The sequence below is a fragment of the Peromyscus eremicus genome, chromosome 8a (genome assembly GCF_949786415.1).
Source record: "Peromyscus eremicus chromosome 8a, PerEre_H2_v1, whole genome shotgun sequence".
Lineage (NCBI taxonomy): Eukaryota > Metazoa > Chordata > Mammalia > Rodentia > Cricetidae > Peromyscus > Peromyscus eremicus.
Window position 1 is genome coordinate 48,267,337 of NC_081423.1, and position 20,756 is coordinate 48,288,092.

Genomic DNA, 20,756 nt, shown 5'->3' on the forward strand with positions numbered 1-20,756 from the left:
CGGAGTGCTTTTGTCGAAGGACACAGCTCCTAACATCAGAGGATAAACTGAAAAGGCTCACTCACTTCCCAGTACTGCTTTTCGGTACATGCACTCCCAGAAGTCCCGCCTCCAGCAAATGACAGCATCCGGAAAAGATCAACCCTGGGAAAGCCGGAAGAGGTCCAGGGCGGAGCCTCCGGCGACTCTCTAGCTTCCGCTTACTCTATGTCCGCCTCGATTGACAGGCTCCGAGTTCCAAGACTCCTTGCAATTGGATGAAGCTCCTTGCGTGGGCGGGCCTCCTGTGGAGCCGCGCGCTGATAGGCCGGTCCCGCCATGTGGGGCGCAGGGGCGGTGCTTGTGGCGGCGCGAGGGGTCCGGCTGACTTGTCAGCCAGGTGTGGATGGGTGCATGTGGGCGCTGCGTTCGCTGCTGCGTCCCATCGGCCTGCGCACCATGTCGCAGGGTTCGGCTCGTCGGCCGCGGCCGCCCAAAGACCCGCTGCGACACCTGCGCACGCGGGAGAAGCGCGGCCCGTCCTGGGGTCCCGGGAGCCCGAACACCGTGTACCTGCAGGTGGTGGCGGCGGGCGGCCGCGATGCGGGCGCCGCTCTCTACGTGTTCTCTGAGTACAACAGGTCAGTGCGGACCAACAGCACCGCCACGTGCTCGGGGCCTCGCTCTCGTCCAGCCCTTACCTCCCTTAGTCCGCTTGGTTTCCAGGCATCAGTGCAGTACTTCCCATGGCCTGGGCCGGCGGTGGCTTTTGGCATGTCATACCCTCAGCATCCCAAAGCAGGGGCCTCACAGCGAGTGTGTAGGCTAGGCCGGTCTGGTAAGTTGATAGGGAGAGGGGTCTCTTCCCACCAGCCTGTGCTGAACTCCACTCCTCCAAAGAGGGTTCAAAACATACCAGCCAATAACAGAACACGGTCATCTTGGTTGTAGTTATATCGTTGTTGTATCTACAATAAAGCATTTTACAGAACAGACTTTTCTGACTCGACGCTCCTCCCACAGGTACCTCTTTAACTGCGGAGAAGGCGTCCAGCGACTTATGCAGGAACACAAGTGAGTCAACAACCTCTGGCTTCTGGGGTGGAGGTGATTTATGGGCTTGAAAGCTGAAGTGAGAGGCAGGTTGAGACTTCTCAGCCGAAGTGGTCTTTGGTCAGCCGTGTTTCATCTCGCTGAAATGTATGTTTTTTTTTCCTTAGACTGAAAGTCGCTCGCTTGGACAACATATTTCTGACTCGAATGCATTGGTCAAATGTTGGGGGTTTGTGTGGTGAGTATGTTTTGGAAGTCAGAGGCTGGTGGGAAGTCTCTGGGAGTTTAACATGCCTTGCAGCTTCTTTGCTCAACTTCCTCCGTCCAGGGGAGCTAGAAGTCTTGTATACTAGCCTGATCAGCTTGAGTGTGAAAAGCTCGAGTCAGGAAAGCTGGTCTCGACATGGTGATGGCCTCCAGTGCGGGGCCACACACACATTTAACTGGAGAGTGGCGGTGGTGGTGATCACAGTAGAGGTATTTATCATGAGAACCACCAGCAGCCATATGCGGACGCCTCATTATTCCCGGCCAGCAACTGGGAACATCAAGATTGGGTTGCAGCCAGATTTTGAAAGCCAAGTGGTTAGTGGTATGGCTACAGGAAGGAGTGAGGTACTGGAATGCCCCATACCCCATGCCCTGCCATGTACATAGTGTGTACTATGCTACTGGTGTGCTGTACAGGGCATCCCTTCATTTGTACAGTGCAGATGATGGCCACCCTGTTTCATGCCAGTTGCCTCCGTACCTCCCTCCAGTCACCTGTGTCCATTCTAGAGGCACGTGGGGGAAGATTCCTTGTCTCTAGTACCTCTGCTAATATTATTTTCTCTTTACGTATTGCATAGTTGCTTATAAGCCAGAGTAGGGACACATGGGTAAATAACTGGTTTCAATGAGAGGCCAACACCCGCACCCCCCACCCCCACTTCCAGGCAGTGCCTGTATGTTGAGAGAGCTAATTTTTTTATTTTTTACGTTCTTTTTAGGAATGATTCTAACTTTAAAGGAAACTGGGCTCCCCAAATGTGTTCTTTCTGGACCTCCACAATTGGTGAGTCTCTTCTGAGTTGCCCGTCAAAACCACCTCCTTTTAAAAGTGTTAATGACAAGAATCTTCATCTGTGTAACGTAACCCTCTGTCCTCAGGGATAACGGGTAGTGGAGTAAACACGTCTCCTTTCCTAGTGCAGATGTACCAACCGTGTGGCCCTGGGAGGCTGCTTTGCCTCTCAGCCCCAGCTTCTTAATTTACAAAGTGGCCAGAATGTTTCATAAGGTTGTTAAGAGTGAGTGAAGTGGGGCATAGGTACCACATCACTTTAGATACCTGGTACTAAGGAAGTGCTTTTGTTCTTACTTACTAAACTTCAGACATCTAATTCTGTCCCCAACAAAATGTCTCAATATGTTTCTCTCCATCTCCTTGAGCTTCCACTGTCTGTGTACCGGAGGAGCCTTGCATGTCAGTTCCCACTTCTCTGGAATCCCTCCTCTGCAGAGTAGCCAGAGCAAGACGTACATGCAGTGTGCCACTTCCCGTCCTAGGCTCTCATGTTTGGTATGCTCCACAGCGTGGCCTCCAAGTCCCATAGGCCCAGGCCTCTGTTTATGTTTCTGCCTGTGTGGCCAGCTGAAGCCACAAGGGCCAGCACTAACCCACTGTCTTGCTTTCAAAAGTCATCTCCTCTGGAGCGGTACCTGTCCCTGCAGACACATTGCTTTCAACCCCTGGGCCTTTGTTTTTCATTCCTCTTTTGGAGTACCCAATTGCTGCTGAGTTGTTGTTTGTGTTATCATTTGTTTCATCCCCATCTCTGCTCTAATGAGAGAGCAAGGACTGCAGGTCTCTTGATGTTGCTAAAACGGCGGCCTCTCATGGTAATGGACATCTATATACAGTATCTGTATAGATAAAAATTTTAAAAGTACTTGCTAAGTTGTGTGTTGATATAAAGTGAGTCCATATTGTACTTATTTGAATACTGTGTCCTGTATTTAAAACATAACTTCTTGCTTGCTTATTTTTTTTTTTTTTTTTTTTTAGGAAAAATATCTAGAAGCAATCAAAATATTTTCTGGTCCATTGAAAGGAATAGACCTGGGTATGTTGTTGACTGTGGCTTGTTATCTCATATTTTTTCTTGTATGAGTCCTGATTTTCAATTACCATCCACCAAGAACTGGTTTAACGCAAACCTTAAAATCATATGCTTTATTCAGCATGCTGTGGTTTTGTTATTTCTCTTGTTCCTTCTCTAATTCTTTTAAATGACTTATTTGTTTTTATTTCATGTGCATTGGTGTTATGCCTACATGTTTGTCTGTCTGAGGGTGTGACATAGCCGTGTCAGATTCACTGTAACAGACAGTTGTGACCTGCCATGTGGGTTTTGAGAATTGAACCCAGGTCTTCAGGAAGGGCAGCTAGTGCTCTTAATTGCTGAATCATCTTTCCAGCTCCAGCCCATCTTTTTTTTTTTTTTCTTTTGGTGTTTTGAGACAGGGTTTCTCTGTGTGGCTTTGGAGCCTGTCCTGGAACTCGCTCTGTAGACCAGGCTAGCCTCAAACTTACAGAGATGAGCTTGCCTCTGCCTCCCAAGTGCTGGGATTAAAGGCGTGCGCCACCACTGACTGGCTACCTCTTACTCCTTTTCATGCCTGGAGAATACTGGCCTAGTAGGCAAGAGTGCTTTAACCTGGTACATGCCTACATTCATTTCTTTGTCTCACAACCTCCACTCGGGCCCCAGGCTCCTTCCCCAGTCCAAGATGGTTCTTGAGGCATTGGATTCCTTGCAGGAGGAAGTGGTATGTAGGGTTTGTGGCCATCTTTGTACCCGAGCCTCAACTCCAGCTGTGCTTCAAGGAGGTCCACAACCTCTTGATGGGAAGAGGTCAGAATGCAGACACGGCAGGACCCTGGAGCCAGCAAGCCTCTCTAGCTGTCAATAACCCCCTTTTGTAGTGCACTGACAGTTTTCTTTCAGAACTTTTTAGCAGTTCTCGTGGTTGAGATGATAGAGTTCCTGGCTGGTTATCTTGTTAACCCAGATCTCTTACATTTGAGCACAATATTGGTTTAACTTTTTTCTTTTGTTTTTTTTTTTTTCAAGACAAGGTTTCTCTGTGTAGTTTTGGTGCCTGTCCTGGATCTCACTCTGTAGCCCAGGCTGGCCTGGAACTCACAGAGATCCACCTGGCTCTGCCTCCCAAGTGCTGGGATTAAAGGCGTGCGCCACCACCGCTGGCTGGTTTAACTTTTTCTTACTGGATCCTGTACAGCGCTCACAGCGTGACTTCCCTTGACTGTGTTCCATATAACTGGCTGATGAAAGTACAGCCTCCCTTTTTGCTTTTTTTTTTCCCCCTAAAAATCGTTAAAGAAAACCTAGTTTTATTGTCATATTCCCAGTAACACTCGAAGCCGTCAGTGACTGGGGGTGGAGGTCCCAGAGGTTCGTTTTTCCGCCTTTACTACAGCACTTGATTTCCTGACCTGTGTTTTTCCTGCAGCTGTGCGGCCACACTCGGCACCAGAGTACAAGGATGAGACCATGACTGTTTACCAGGTCCCTATCCACAGTGAGTCTGGGAGCCAGATTTCCCCGGAGGAGGTGGCCGTGGGTCCCACCCAAGGGAAATGTGGGTGAGGAGAGACTGTGAGGACTTGATTTGAGAGGCCTGATTAGAAGTTTAAGGTTGGATACTGCCTGTTGGACCTTAGCCTCTTCTGGACAAACATGATACTGCTCTAGGGCTGGCAAGTTCATTCATTAGTTTGTTGCAGTTGAGTGCCTTTCTTAGAGACTTTTGAATAACTGCAACCTCAAGGAGTGGCATTGGGGCCTGAGAAACTCAAACCGTGCTTGTGAGGTACCAGGGCTGAAGGATGTAGCTTTGAGTCGGGAGCAGGGATGCTCTGCACATCACTCCGGCGGAAGAGCTTGTGCCAGCTCTTACCTGGTGGTAGGGAGATGCCCTTGACATTGCAAACCGGCATGGTCTTGCCAGTTGCCGAGGGGCTATAGAGCAGACAGAGAAGCAACAGAGGCAGAACGGGGGAGGAACTGAGGTTTATGCTGGCCGTGGTAAAAGATGGGAGGGAAGGGTATGTTTCTTCAGCAATGGCCCAAGTACTTAGGGCAGCAAGGGGATGATGGCCTAAGGTCTCTCTTCACTTCCCTCACTCCAGGTCAGCTGTCTTCTCCTACCTGACTACCACTGCCACCCTTCCCAACCCCATTAGAAGTCTCTCCCTTCCTTGTTTCTTCCCAGCACCCTTTTCTTCCCTCCAGAGCACGCGGTAGTTTACTGTCGTGTGTTTTCCTGTGCTTGACACCTGTGCCATTCTGCCCAGCAGGTCCTGATTGAGTGCCTGGAGGAGCAAAGGCAGTTTCTGTTAACACCAGCTGCTGTGCCCCAGCTTCTTAGATCAGCAGCCCCTCGCCCCCTTGATCTTGATATCTAAATAGCTTCAGAATTCTCCTTTTGGTGATGGGTATCCCGGGGGCCTGTGCAGGGATAACTGAACCATTCTACAGCCTCGAACTTTGAGTCAAGTACTATTGAATCTCTTCTGTGGGCAAGGCCCTGAGCCAGGGAGAGGCCAGTGGCCTGGTAGGTGGTTATTTACTATGGCAGGGAAAGGAGTGCTGGTTTGATTGACATTAGGGAATTCTTGCATGGGAACACCTGGGCTAAAGTGGTGGGAGGTGTGTTATGTGATGGCTTCCTCTGCTGCCCAGGTGAACGGAGGTGTGGTGGGCAACAGCCATTGCAGAGCCCAGAAAGGTCTCCCAACAGGCTCAGTCCAGAACAGTCGTCATCAGGCTCTGCACCAGCTGAAAACGGGCAGCACCTTCCAGATGGCAGCAGTGCAGGTAAACTGGGGGGTGGGCCTTGTGGTTCTTAATGACTTGCCCTTTTGAAGGGCATCTCTAATTGACGGACCGTAATTGTGGACGTTTTGGGGTACAGTGCGTTGTATTGATCTATGTAGAAAGAATCAAGTTAGTTAACAGACCTGTCATCTCCAAGCTGTGTGCTATGCTAAGCATATTAGAAATATACTATTTAAGTGACCCTCCTCCCTCCCTCCCTCCCACCGGGCCTCACCCAGTGCTCATGCATGCTGGACAAGCTTTGTCCACCGCGCCACCTTCCAACTCCGTGTGAGCAGTTTTGAAATGAACAGTACATTGTTTTCTGTGGGTGGTCCCAGTATAGTGTGGCCTGAAACTTTGCACTCCTTTATCAGCTTCCTCTCTGTCCCCACTCTGACCCCCACTCCCTCCTCTGCCCTTTGGCAACCTCCTGTCTCCTCTTTCTCTGTGAGATGGGTTTTTTTTTTTTTTTTTAAAGATTCTGCATGTGGGTGAGGTCATATGGTGTGTGTCTTTCTGTGCCTCTATCCGATGTTGCAGATGACAGATCTTTGCTCTTAATGGTCTACGTTGGGATCTTCACAACTGTGTAAAACAGTTGTTTGCACAAGTAGATGCTTTGTCGTGTAAAGCCCTGGCCTAGGGAGAGAGGTCAAGCGAGGTTGTAGGGAGGGTGACAGGCCTGAGTGTCCCGTTAGTTGGCAGCGTTGGATAGCCCTGGACACGTGTTCACAGAGGAGCGGGGCCTGGCAAGCTCTTGGCTGTGGGGGCTTTTGTTTTTTTTTCATTAATGAAACAACAGTACAGAGACTGGTTGCCATGCTCACACAACAGACACGTCAGTGAGAGGGCCGGTGTCTCTTAGAAGACAGCTGCAAGACTTGCTCTGTCTGTCTGAGGAGTTGAGCATTCAGAGTCTGCTCTTTGGTGTTGGGTACAGTGGGTCAGCTCCTGCTGGTCTCGCTGCATCTGTCTGGTGACCAAGAAGGCAGACCTTGACCAGCTTCTCTTACATGGAAAGCAGAGAGGATCAAAGCCCACATATTTCCTTCAGGCCTCTAGCTCTTGTCTCCTTTTTCATGTTTATGTACTTGTTTATAAAACATTACAGTGAGAGCTGGCAGGATGGCTCCATGGGTAGACACTTGCTGCCAAGTCTGAAGAGCTGAGGAGTTTGATTCCCAAAGCCCACATGGTAGAAGGAGAGAACTAACTTTGGCAAGTTGTCTTCTGACCTCCACATAAGCACAGTGTCACCCCCCCCTCCACATACTTACACCTGCCCTACCCTCATAAACAAACAAATAAGTAAAAATTAAACATTACAACTTATTTTGTCCTGCTCCCAAATATTACACCAAATGGGACAAGTATGAAAAGTTTTACTTGCCATTATGAGTTTTCTGCTGGAGTTTCCTTCCTCGCTTCTCTTCCTTCCCCTCCCCACACCGTACTGGAGGTGACCCATAACCTCGAGCCTGTTAGGTACACGTTCTCTCCCTGGACTAGTTGGTTTTTGTTTTTGTTTTTTGTTTTTTTCTGAGACAGGGTTTCTCTGTGTAGCTTTGGTGCCTGTCTTGGATCTCGCTCTGTAGACCAGGCTGGCCTCGAACTCACAGAGATCTGCCTCCTGAGTGCTGGGATTAAAGGTGTGCGCCACCACCACCACCGCCGCCCGGCCCTGGACCAGTTTTTATTTCTTTCTTTTGAGACAGTTGTCTGAGCCGCCTTTGAACTATTTTTGATCACCCTGCTTCAGCCTCCCAAGTAGCTGTGGTTACAGCCATGCCCCACCAGGTCTGGCTGGAGTTGCACATTTTCTGTTCACTTATTGTTGATGTAAGAAGGATAAAGAGGTGTGTAGTGAATGACAGGGTCGTCCTTCCACTTCAGGATGGGGTCCGTGATGGCCTTTTAATGTACTGAAGGAGAACTAAGGGATAGTAATTTGACAAGCATATGCAGCCTCACGTTCACCTGGTTAAATGTGCTTTTCCTCAGGTGTCAACGGGAAAGCAGGTGGCAGGGACCCTTCCTTAGTGGTAGCTTTTGTCTGCAAGGTAAGTCTTGGCAAAAGTGGGCAGTGAGTGGGCATGTGGTTCGTGGCCAGGAGGTGGTGTGTACTGGGATCTTATGTTGCCATCTGTGCCTGTGCGGTCATCTGCAGGTGGCTCCTGGGGCACCTGTGCTCTGGGCACCTGTGCCGTCATCTGTCCCGTAAAAGCTGAAGCACTGTACTGTCCAGTATTTGGAGATGCCACTCTGTGGCATCATCCAGTGTCACTGCAGTGGATGGTGGTGTGCAGCAGTCTGACTGGCCACTGCCCCGTAGACACCCTGACATGAGACTAAGGAATGAAGCAGCCCAGGCGCCCTGCAGTCCTCCTGAGGGCCCGTTGTTAACTGGGACACTTGATTAAGTTCACAGCAGGGCCATGGTGGGAGTGAGCACTGTGTCGTCATTCATCCGGCTTTAACTCTAGAACCTTTGAAAGTAAACTCTCGTGTAGACTGTGTCTACCCTGCATGTCCCTGAAGGGTGAGGCAGTCAGGAGAAGGAGGCGCACTGCTGTAAAGACAGCTGACTCCCCAGCATCTGAAATGCTGTCTGCATTCTCTTTGTCACAGCTTCACTTGAGGAAAGGAAACTTCCTGGTGCTCAAAGCGAAGGAGCTGGGCCTTCCTGTGTGAGTGTCAACTCCTTGGGAACTCGTGGTGGGTCCGTGTTAAAAACAGGTGTCTCAGAGTGCTTGCCTCTTTCAGTGGGACGGCCGCCATTGCCCCCATCATTGCTGCTGTCAAGGACGGGAAGAGTGTCACCTACGGAGGAAGGGAGGTGAGGCTCCTGGGTTCTGGGATTTAGCGGTTGCTGGTGGGGCCTGAAACACTGGGCAGAGCCACTGTCTGCCTTAAGCTTACAGACATTCTGAAGGATGTGTGGGACAGCTTGGGATTGCCTTCTCTTGGCTGCACGATGTACCTGGTAATGTCCCCTGCAGTGCTCTGCCAGGCATGCCTGTATCTTGTCTGCTCACACCTGGTGGGCCTTTGTGTGTGTGTGTAAGGGCCTTCCTTTGTGCCTGCGTGCAGAGCAGCGCCTCCCTGCAAGGATGGGCTTACTAGCAAGTCTCCTAGCAGAACTCAGGAAATGTCTCCATAAACTAGTATCTATCTGCTGCAGTATGAACCAACAGAGCAGGAAAAGGTGGGTGGCAACTACTCAGATCGGGCTTGTGCTCTGTATTAAATGTGGGTTGTGTAATGGTGGCATTGCCTTGAAGGACATTTGGTTGTGGCTGAGCTAAGACTCTGGAAGAGCACTCTGCTCCAATCAGTGACCTGTCTAATGCTCTAGATCGCTCCTGAAGAGCTTTGCACGCCTCCAGACCCTGGTCCTGCATTTATCGTGGTAGAATGTCCTGATGAAGGATTCATCCAGCCCATCTGTGAGAATGACACCTTTAAAAGGTAATGATGAGGGACTTTGAGTGGGACAAGTGAGAGCCATCACTGTTGGCACACCTAGCCCAGCACAGACATCCATGTTCCAAAGACGGATCCTGTCCTTGAGATACACTGTGTCTCTGGGAAGGCCTGGGCTTCGGGTTCAAGGTGTGTCTCGATCCTATTGTCAAGAGTTGGCAGTGTTTGTAGTTAGTGGTCTTTGGAATGAAACTTGAGAACAGCTGACAACCACAAGCCATTGAGGACTAGACCAAATCAACTACAACTCAGAGAGAGAGAGAGAGAGAGAGAGAGAGAGAGAGAGAGAGGGAGAAAGAGAGGGAGAAAGAGAGGGACACACACACAGGAGCAAGAAAAAGACATCTAAATCTAGAATAAATTCCAGAATGAATGTGCAGGCAAGTAAATTATTTGACCTATTTCTTCCTATATGAGTTTTCTTCGCTCATCTGTGCTGAGACTAATGAGGTAGGACAGAGTGTTGAAGACCCTGTGACCTAGATTGTGCTAGGGACAGTCTCAGCATGGAAACATCTGTCCGGCCCAAGTGTTATGTCCACTGGAAACAGCCAGTTCTGCAGTTGCCGTCCTGGGTAGAAACCCCTCCACCGTGTCTTCCTGGTGCTTGGGCTCAGCCTTGAACACACTTGGCAAGTGCCCCACCCCTGAGCTTCATCTCCAGCCCTTGGTCTTTTTGAGACAAGGTATCACCGTGTAGGCTCAGCTGGCCCTGGTCATGTGGGCCTCCTTAGTGCTGAGTGTGGTGCATACCACCACCTTAGGTAGAAGCCTTAAGCCTCATGTCTGTTTACAACTTCCCCTCCTCAGTGGCTTGTCTGTGTGTACTTGGCTTTCACATGCTGTTTTATTCTACTTACAACAAATCCTTTGGCTCCTGTGCTTTTCCACAGTAGTGTCAGAGTTCTCCACCAGGCCACTTAGTTCTTTGTGGGTTCAGTGCCCTGGACACAGCACTATCCTAATCAGGTTTCGAGCAACAGAGCCTATGGCAAGCCAGAGGAACTTGAGAGCTCTGTGCCTGTGTGAGATAGTGTGTGTGTGTGTGTGTGTGTGTGTGTGTGTAGGGGTGATGGTGGTGGTAAAACCAGCCACTGAACTAAAAGGAAGTGTCACCAGGTTAGTAGACCATGCCTGAGCGAGAGGTAATACCCATGACAGCACTGAGAATTTTGATTCATGGCTGTGCAATCGATTCCCTTTCATGTATGTCCTGAGGTTGTCTCTCTTTCTAAAGGAAACCCCATTCTTCCTTCTGCCCAGGTACCAGGGAGAGGCCGATGCCCCCGTGGCCCTGGTGGTCCATATTGCCCCAGAACCTGTACTCACTGACAGCAGATACCAGCAGTGGATGGAGAGGTATGGAGACCAGTCCAGGCCACAGAAGGCAATTCTTGTGGGTGGTGTTTGGATGTGTGTTCCACTAAGTACTGCTCTGCTCACTGCCTGCTCTCACCTGAGCCTGTCTGAATTGTCTCTGGAGTTCTTGTGAACTCTGAGTGGGTCCCTCTGTAGGAGGGGCTGTGTTGAGTCATCGTCACTAGGTGGCACAATGCCCCACTTCCTTCCTGTCCATGGCTCCTGGTCATATCCTTTTACCTTCTGCTCAGTCAGTGCAGAGGAGAGCCTGGCAGATGTAAAGGAATAGCTCCTTCAGTATCTCACTGCACACCTATGTGTGACTTCAGCTGCTCTGGCTTGTTCTTGAACAGGCCTGTAAGGAGAAGGTCCACCATTATGTAATAATCCTGCACTAGTGAGTAGCACCAGGAGAAGAGGGTTTGAGCATGGGTATTTAGTGACCTCATGTGGCTCCTCAGCCACCCTGCCATCCGCGTGATGACACATCTCCCTATCCTCTCTGCCCTGAGCAGTTCTGAGTCTTAAGCTCTGTCTTTTGTTCCTTGTGAGTCTGAGTCAGAACCTGAGTTGTCTGTTGTCCTCTTAGGTTTTCATACCTGTACTTGGTAATGTTTTCATGTCCGTACGTGAAGGTCCTACGCTTTCCTAGTTTTCCCACCGTTCTTCCCTGTATATTCCAAAGGGAGCCATAGGAGGAACAAAAGCCTGGGCTTTGATACAGAAGCAGCAGGATTATGTCTGTCTGTGTCGTCATTGTTTGGGGCAAATGACATAACTCTGAACGTGTCTATCCACATTAATCTGTTTGTCTGCTGTCCTTTCCCTGAGGTGGGGTGACTCCCTGACAGGCACTGTTAACGATGGGCTGTCTCTTCTCAGGTTCGGGCCTGACACCCAGCACCTGATTCTGAACGAGAATTGCTCATCGGTCCACAACCTTCGCAGCCACAAGATTCAAACCCAGCTCAACCTCATCCACCCTGACATCTTCCCCCAGCTCACCAGCTTCTTTAGTAAGGTAGCTAATGTCCCACATCTGTCCTGGCCAGTGGATCCCTCACCCTTCCTTCTCACCAGGAAGTGTGTTCTTGTCTCTTTCTTCTAGGAGGAAGGCTCTGCCCTCAGCATGCCCACAGTTCGGGGTGAATGCCTCCTCAAGTATCAGCTGCGCCCCAAGAGAGAGTGGCAGAGGTGTGTGCAGTTCTGAACCCATGGGGACATCTAGGCCAGGGGTTGGGAGCGTTTTCTGAAAATGGTTAGTAGCGGTGTTCTGGAAGCACTTCCAGCCCTGTGGTTTCTGCCTCAGCCCTCACTTGTGCATCAGCAGTAGAGCCCAGCTCCAGTAACAGGATGTTTAGTGAGACAAGGTCTCACTTTGTAGCTCTTGCTGTCCCAACTTGCTATGTTGACCAGACTGGCCTCAAACTCAGAGATCTTCTGGCCTCTGCCTCCCAAGGCTGGGATTAGAAATCTGTGACATTGTACCTGGCCCCAGTGAAAAGGTCTTTAATGGTATTTCTGATAGTAATGTTTTACTCATCTTGGACATTTTTCCCTTGTTTTAACGCAATAGTAAATGTCTTGCATATATATGTCTTTGATTGGAACTTGCTTCCTGAAGGTAATTTCTAAATGTGTGGTAATGGGGTCACAGTGTGTGACTTCTTTAGGCACAGTGACTATACACTGCCACCTGGAAAGGCCCTGCATATCCACTCCCAGGCAAGTGAGCAGTGTTTGCTGACTCCGTGATGGCTTGTCTTCTTGGTGGGGTATGAGTGTGGGGTCTTAATGTTTCCTGAACTTCTAGCATCATTGGTAGAATCGATCATGGTATAGAACGTCACTGTGTGCTGTCGTGGTTGAATAATCATTGCTCTGGTGGTATGCCTTGGGCCATGGGCATTGCTATATACCTTCCTCAGCCCACGTGCCAGTGAAAACATCATTCCGAGGACCCAGACCCACTGAGTTGATCTGGAGAGGTTGACTTGGGGCTGCTTTATAAGCTTTGGGGGACTTTCCTGCTCAGCTAGCCCAGGGAAGCAGCCCTCCCTGTATTGGTGCTGAGTGGAGGAGACCAGCAATACCAGCATTGACTGGGGCTTGCTGAGGGTGTCGGCTCTCTGGCTCCACTCCAGAGCTGATACCAGTTTGGGTTCTGCAGATCAAGGTTCTCAGTTGCTAGCTGTGTGCCTGCTCACTTTAAATTGAGAGGTGCTTGCTGGAACCCTGCTTCTCAGCTAGGGCTCTGTGGTCCTCCTAGAGGACATTGGCTCATATGTGGAGACATGTAATTTCACAACCTTGGTTGGGTAGGGGATGTGGTGCAGCAGGGACAACTCCACCGTAAAGAAAGATTCATCTTGCCCAAGCACCAGGAAGGCCTGGTTGTCAGGCTTGAGGCTGGAGAGGTTGCAGAGAGCCAGGGTTGTTCAGGAGTCATTCACCTTATTTAGTTGAGGAAGGTTCCAGAGACTAGAAGTGCCTAGGTCATTACTGTAGGAGTGTTCTCGTCCTGTACTGATCACTTTTCTATTGCTGTGATAAAACACCAGGACCAAGATAACTTGGAAAAAACGTTTATTTTGACTTGTGATTCCAGGGGGCTAAGAGTTCATCATGGTCGGGGGGTGGGAGTGGGGTGGGCAGCACGTGGAAAGTGTAGTGTGGCAGAAGCTTAGAGATCAGAACCCCAGCCACAAACACAGCAAAGAGAGTGAACTGGAAGAGGGTCAAGGCTGTAAACTCCCACAGCTCATCTCCAGAGATGTACTTCTCCAGCATGGCTGCCATTCCCCATAACCTCCCCCAGAGTCATCCAGGAGCTCATGTTCTGAAGATCCAAGCCAGCATTTGCCAGGAGGATGTGCAGGCCCCTTGGGTCACCCAAGTGATTTTCCTCTGCAGGGATACCACACTCACCTGCAATACTGATGAATTCATAGCCGAAGCCTTGGAGCTCCCCAATTTCCAGGAGAGCGTGCAGGAGTATAAGAAGGGCATGCAGGAAAGCCCAGCCCCAGAAGGTGAGCCAAAGCCCTGGGCAGCCTCTCTCCTAAGCATTGCCTGCCTGAAGCTTGAAGTCTTGAGCAGAGCATTATACAAATTGCAACCTGATTATTTAATTCAGGGTTCTCTGTATTACAACAGAAGGTTGAGGGAGGTGTTAAGGATCTTAGTACATGTGCCCCAGTAAACTTCCTGTTTAGTGGCAGTGTCTGGGCATTCTTGAGGGTCCACTTGTAGGAAAATGGTTTGGGGAACACCTGTGAGACCTTGTTGATTATCCCTGGCCATGGTTGGTGTTGGTAATCTCCTGGTTGGCTAAGAAGGACCATGGAAGATGCTGGCCACGTAACCAGTTTTATTGCTCCATCAGGGAAAGCAACTGGAGAATTTTGTGACCTCTGCACTTTCGGGGTTTTCTTAGTTTTCAGTTAGCAATAAAGAGGATGCTGGAGTATAAGGGGGTGGGTTTAAAAAGAAGGGTGGCCTTTCTCCACCCTTGCTTTTCTGAAGTCAGTGCTAGGTCAGCCATCCTTCTTCCCGTGTGTGTCTGAGAAGAACTGCCTCCTGGGAGTTGCTTCATCCTTTCTGATGAAGTTGCTGCCCTGGTGTGTTAGTTCATGGCCACCCAGGTGAGGCTGAGGGCTAGCCCCGCATTTCTGTGCAGAAGATGTGAGGTGCACACGCGTGCGCGCACACACACACGCACACGAAGTATGCGGTCTTGGTGCAAGGTGGAGGTGCCCCCTGCATGGAGGAAGTGGTGATTTGGAGTTAAGGAAACCTTCTATGTCATTTAGTGGTGTTTTTGTTTGTTTATGTTTTGTTTTAAAGAAAGGCCTAAATAATTACCATCATCTAGATGCTTTTCTTCCTTGACAGCCTGCAGGCCTCATATTGAAAAAGAAGCACATTTACCCAGCACATGACAGAATGCTGGCTCAAGTTCATTTGTATTTTCCACAGAGAAAAGAAGTCAGTATCCTGAAGTTGTCTTCCTGGGTACGGGGTCTGCCATCCCAATGAAGATCCGAAATGTCAGTTCCACACTCATCAACTTAAGGTACTGTGTTTGCCCCAGAAGCTGCCATCCACTAGAGCTTTCTGCTGAACAGTCCTCTCCATTCCACAGGCTGATCGTCCTGGAGCAGAAGTGGTAGGCTTTGCTGTGTTTTACTTTATTTAGAATGTATTGTTGAGATAGGGTCTTGCTATATGGCCCTGGCTGGCCTGGAACTCCCTGTGTCAACTCTGGCAGCCCTCCTTTATCTGCCTCCTGAGCTGGGCATACTGTATCTACTTATTTACTTCTGGGAAACATGCAGATCCATCCCCTCATGGCTTTGGAAAAAAAGCTGAAACCTCTTTATGCTGTACACATTGCTGCGGGGTGTCCCAGTAAGCTTACACAGTAAGCCTGTGAAGGGTAGGTGACTAATGACATATTGAGAGAGGTTGCTTCAGTTCTGCAGTCTAAACTGCATGGCCAGGCCTTGAGCTGGTGTCTAAACCGGTACCTGTATTTCCCCCAACTTCTTGCTGGTGCTTTTCAAAGCTTTGGGGATCTTTCACATTTGTTTATATTCAGCCCATTATTGAGTTCTGCTTGGTTTTTTTCTGGTTGATTTCTGGGTTTGCTTAGGTTCATTTATCTGCAGATATATGTCAGAGTCACTGTGAGGTGTTCATGAGCACTCTGCTCTGCAGACATGTTTGTCAAGGAAGCATCTGAAGTGCTGGGTTAGTTCTTAGAGCTCATTATTATGAGTGCTAGTGATGAACAAACAACCAAGTAATGCTGCAAGTGTGCACTGCAGTGTCCAGGTGCACCTGAGGTCAGACAGCATGCACTGCAATGCACTGGTTCACCTGAGGTCAGACAGTGTGCACTGCAATGCACTGGTGTACCTGAAGTCAGACAGTGTGCACTGCAGTGCCCAGGCGTACCTGAAGTCAAATGTTTTCAAATCTAGGCATGTTTTCTTCATGAGTGAGAAATGTAGGAAAGTGGGTTAGAGTTGCCTGGCCTCTCTTGAAGACTTCTGGTTTCTGATCCCTAAATTCAGACTGGCACCCTTGTTGATATGAACAGGGTCAGCTTTTAATCATTTAGACTCTCCCCTAGAAGTCACTGTCTTTAGAATGAGGTGTCTTTGGATAAGTGTGGCCCTTCCGATCTTGTGGCTTCCTCGAGAGAGGAGGAAGCTGGAGGGGTACCTCCGTCTGTCTACCTGAGAGTGGAGCCTCTGCATTGGTGCACTGAGCTCAGACCTGAGACCTGCCCAGCAGCCACCTCTCCAGAGAAGGTTCATGCAGCCCATACTGCCTCAAGACTATTTGAGGACATGGGACAAGAAAACCAGGGCCACTTGGACAGGGAACTGGGAGCCATCTTCTATGACGTAATGCTGTCTCTGGTACTCTTGAGCAGAGTGTAGTCCATTCAGGGGAGGCACAGGGGTGCTGTGAGGGCTGACTCCCAGGCCTAAGTCTGCTTTTCCTTTTTTCTGTTTTTGCCACAAGCATTGTGTTGATATATGGCCTTAAAGGCTTCAAGGTTCTTTGGATCTTTCTTTCATATAGAGAAGATAGACTAGTCTAGAATGACCTGTGTGGCTTAATTAGTTGACTTTCATATGAGCTCCACAAAGGACAGGGGGATGTGGTTGTGGAAGGCGGGGGTGGGGATGTCGACAGCTGCTGCCTGGTCTGTCTCTGCCGCAGCGATGCCATTCTGGAGAGTCTAGACTAAGCCTTTCCTGTTGGTGACTGTCTTCCGTAGCCCTGACAAGTCTGTGCTGCTGGATTGTGGAGAAGGCACCTTTGGGCAGCTGTGCCGTCATTATGGACAGCACATAGACAGAGTCCTGTGCAACCTCGCTGCTGTGTTTGTGTCCCACCTTCATGCAGACCACCACACGGTGAGCGTGGGACCCCAGAGGTCAGCATGAGGGAGGTGCTGGCTGCTTTAGTCTGGCCTTGGGCTTCGTTCCCTCTAGTACCAAACTGTTGGCTTGTTTTTCTGCCTGTAACATTTCAGTCATTGGTTAGCATGTGCCACCCCGCCGATGGGTCAGTGAGCTAGGAAACACTTGTGGGCAGGACTCTAACCTGTGGATGACAGCCGGGCCTGGCTCATCACACGTGCTCTCCTCCCCAGGGCTTGCTGAATATTTTGCTGCAGAGAGAGCATGCGCTGGTAAGTGAGGCACCTCACTGACATTGGTAATTGGCTGCTTCATTGTCAGCTGTACCTGCCGCTGAGTCCAAACCATTTTTCCTGGGAAGTCCCCTTATTGGCTCTGCACTGGAATCTTCTTTCAGGAGTCTCTGGGAAAACCCTTCCAGCCTTTGCTGGTAGTGGCCCCTACCCAGCTCAGGGCCTGGCTGCAACAATATCACAACCAGTGCCAGGAGATCCTGCACCACATCAGGTGAGCACCCTATATAACGAGTCTCTTTCTGTTCCGCCAGCCAGCTCCCAAATAATGACATGGAGACTTACATTAATTATGAAAGGTCAGCCTTAGCTTAGGCTTGTCCCACTAGCTCTTATAACTTAAACAAACCCATTTATTTTAATCTACATTCTGTCACGTGGCTCGTTACCTCATCTCTCCGTACTGCCCATGCTGCTTCCTCTGCATCTGGCTGGTGACTCTGCCTTCTTTTTCCTAGAGTTCTCTCTCTGCCCTGATGTCCCGCCTAGACCTCCTGCCTAGCTATTGGCCGATCAGCTTTTTATTACACCAATCACAGCAATACCTTTCCATACTCTGTACAAATATCCCCCAAAATCCTGTGCACCAGACTCCAGGCTGTTGCCTTCCACTACTGCCCGCTTCCAGTGCTCCAGCTGACTGGGTGGCAGCTGAAGTCCTGGCAAGCCTTCCCTTGGAGCATGCTCTCCAAGTATCCCAGTTCTCGCTGCAGCTCTGTACCCCAGAGTCAAGTTCCTAAACAGCTGCTAGCACAGAGGTGTCTAAGCCGGGTGGTGCATGGCAGGATGACCCAGCCTCACCCTGGCCAGATGCTGCCCACGACCTGCACTACCTATTAAGTTTCTTGCTGTGAACTGGATAGGCTGGGTGTGTGGCTTGGATCAGTTTTCCTTTCTTCATTACTGTGACAGAAGTCATGATTCTCAAAACCACTGAAAGTTCTGCATCCAAAGAGCAGAAGTGTGATTGCAGGTGTTAAATGGCTTTTTGAAAAAACATTTTCATTGTCAAATGCTTTGTCTTCTCATAGTATGATTCCTGCCAAAAGCCTTCAGAAAGGGGCAGAGGTCTCCAGTCCCCCAGTTGAAAGGCTGATCAGCTTGCTGTTGGAAACATGTGACTTAGAAGAAGTAAGTGGCCCTTGTACAAGCCCCACAGAGGACGGGCAGGGTGGGGACTGGGGACTGGGGCCTGAGCCCTCCACCTCTGCTGCCTCAGTTTCAGACGTGCCTGGTCCGGCACTGCAAACATGCTTTTGGCTGTGCGTTGGTCCACTCGTCTGGCTGGAAAGTGGTCTACTCGGGGGACACCATGCCCTGTGAGGCTCTGGTCCAGATGGGTAAGTGAGGGGATCAGGCTTCACCCAGGTTCTTTGAGAGATGCATGGGATGTGGCATGTGCAAGGTATGTGCAGGTGGGTGTGTAGCTGATGCCAACAGACAGTAGACTGGTTCTCATCCAGTTAGTTCCTTGGCTGTTGTCCTGAGGAGCAGACAAGTCATGGGACCAAGGGTGCTGAGTATTTGGTCAGAACACATCTGTGGATGCCGGGGGTATATGCTACTCATCCAAACTCCTCCTTGATGCCCACCTTTCTGTTCAGGGAAAGATGCCAACCTCCTGATACACGAAGCCACTCTGGAGGATGGCTTGGAAGAGGAAGCGGTGGAAAAGACACACAGGTAGCAATGCCATTTAGTCCTCATCACCCTCTTTTGTCAAGTGAAAGAGAAGCAGCCTTCTGCTCATCCCCAGAGAGGTGGTGCCCACAGCCAGGTGGGACTGACTGGCTTTCTTCTAGGCTTATGGAACTTCCTGAACCCACGTTAGCTCCCTTGGGCACTCTGCCTCTATTCTTGCATATACCCCAGGCAGGGTTCTATGGTGAGCCATGGGGTTTGAAAAGAATAAGCCAACTGGAATAAACTGTCACTTCAAGGGAAGATGGTGTCATGACTGAATACAGGGTGTTTTAAGACTGACCTTCCTAGGTGCCTGGGGGTCTTCTCAGGTGTTATTCTGACAAACTGACAGCCAGCACCCACTGCAAGGCCTTCCTCAGGAAGTGTGGGCAGGCTCTGGCTCTCAGGAGCATCTCTGCTGGCTAAACAGCCTTCTGAAGACTCCTTCCAGCACTCCTTGGTGCCCTCAGCAGGGACGGACGGACGGATGGGCTTGTGGACTCCTGCTCCAAGGCTCAGCATCCCTGGCTTTCTTCTTTGCTACAGCACCACCTCCCAAGCTATTCATGTGGGGATGCGGATGAATGCCGACTTCATCATGCTGAACCACTTCAGCCAGCGTTACGCCAAGATCCCCCTCTTCAGCCCTGACTTCAATGAGAAAGTTGGCATCGCCTTTGACCACATGAAGGTCTGTATGCCTCGTGGACCCTGCGGGCTCTGAGGGGCAGGGCCAGTTAGGAGAGTGACGCTCGTTCACTTCTCCTTTTATAGACTAGGGCCACCAAAGAGAGCACCTTTCTCTGTCACTAGTCAGGTGTAACCAAAATCAGACTGAAGACAGGGTCTGCTCCTGAAGGGTCTTCCTGCCCTCAGGGTCCCTGGAGATTCCAGAACCTCTCCCAGGCCCGGGCCGTTCCCACTGCAGCCTTGGCACCAACCTGTGGGGCAGGGGCTTGTCTCCCAGAGTGGCAGAGAGGGCCTGCCCCTTTCACCTCACCAAATGAAGGAGTGGACATGAGCCAGCTCTGCATGTTCGGAGCGTGATGGAAAAGTCTAGACCATGTGCTTTCTTTCCCTTTGGTCTCCTCTCACCCACGAGTGGGGATTGCCCTTTCTTCATAGTACTTGTTCCCAGCTGAATAGCACTCTTCGCCTGAGGGTATGCAAGGTGGGAGAGATGGTCTTCCCCCAGCTCCCTTACTCCTTTGCCCCTCTCAGTGCCCCTACCCTGTCTGTCCTTCCAGGTCTGCTTTGGAGACTTCCCGACAGTACCCAAGCTGATTCCGCCACTGAAGGCCTTGTTTGCAGACGACATTGGAGAGATGGTCGAGCGTAGGGAGAAGCGGGAGCTTCGGCTGGTGCGAGCGGCCCTCCTGGCCCAGCAGGCGGACAGCCCGGAGGACACAGAACCCCAGCAGAAGCGGGCCCCCACAGAGGAGCCGCACAGCCCACAGAGCAAGAAGGTCAGAACCCAGTGAAGGTCCTAGCCATCCTGGACTGTGTTCCTCGGCCCTGTGTGGAAGCCACAGCGTCTCTCGTCCTGGCAGGAGCCCGTGCACATGGTCTAGCCAGCGGGCAGCCTGGAATCCGTGCACAGTCCTCTATGGCCATGGCTGAGGGGTGCCTCCCGTGCCCGGAGAACACAGTGGCAGGACAGGAGGCCACGCAGTGGAAGACAGCAAGCCAGTCTTGAAAGAAGTCATGGAAATGAGGTGTCTGCCCTCACTCTCTAGCACAGGGGTTCCCTCTGCATGCCAGAGTCAAGCCATGGTACAGGTGAAATTGGTTATGTGTCCCAGGCTCCAAAAATAGTATTTCCAAGGACTCAGACTCAATAAAGCTCCAGTTTGGAATCCTGAGTTCTTTGGCTTCAGTGTGGGGGTCTTCTATGGCTGGGGTACCTAGTGTGCCCTGCATGCTCCAGTGGCCACAAGCATCTGTGGAGCCTGCTCTCTTGCTCCATGAGGAGAACAAAAATCACTATTCAAGTATGAAGAAACGTCACCTTGGCCTAGATGCCCTGTTGGATCTGAAAAGAGGTTAGTGACTGAAACTCGGAAGGATGTTCCAAGTCG

At 50.4% G+C, this 20,756-nt stretch overlaps 1 protein-coding gene across 1 annotated transcript; it reads left to right on the top strand.

Annotated features, from left to right (window-relative positions):
• Positions 1–233: 233 nt before the first annotated feature.
• Positions 234–20,174, top strand: Elac2 (elaC ribonuclease Z 2). Its single transcript, XM_059270916.1, has 24 exons — positions 234–620; positions 1,003–1,053; positions 1,200–1,270; positions 2,025–2,089; positions 3,083–3,140; positions 4,552–4,620; positions 5,784–5,918; positions 7,923–7,981; positions 8,550–8,608; positions 8,685–8,757; positions 9,277–9,389; positions 10,668–10,763; positions 11,646–11,784; positions 11,872–11,957; positions 13,677–13,795; positions 14,742–14,838; positions 16,558–16,696; positions 16,936–16,974; positions 17,100–17,209; positions 18,027–18,126; positions 18,215–18,335; positions 18,600–18,678; positions 19,225–19,369; positions 19,926–20,174. Exons 1-24 carry the CDS (start codon positions 319–321, stop codon positions 20,157–20,159), a joined length of 2,559 nt encoding a protein of 852 aa, XP_059126899.1. The 5' UTR covers positions 234–318; the 3' UTR covers positions 20,160–20,174.
• Positions 20,175–20,756: the final 582 nt, after the last annotated feature.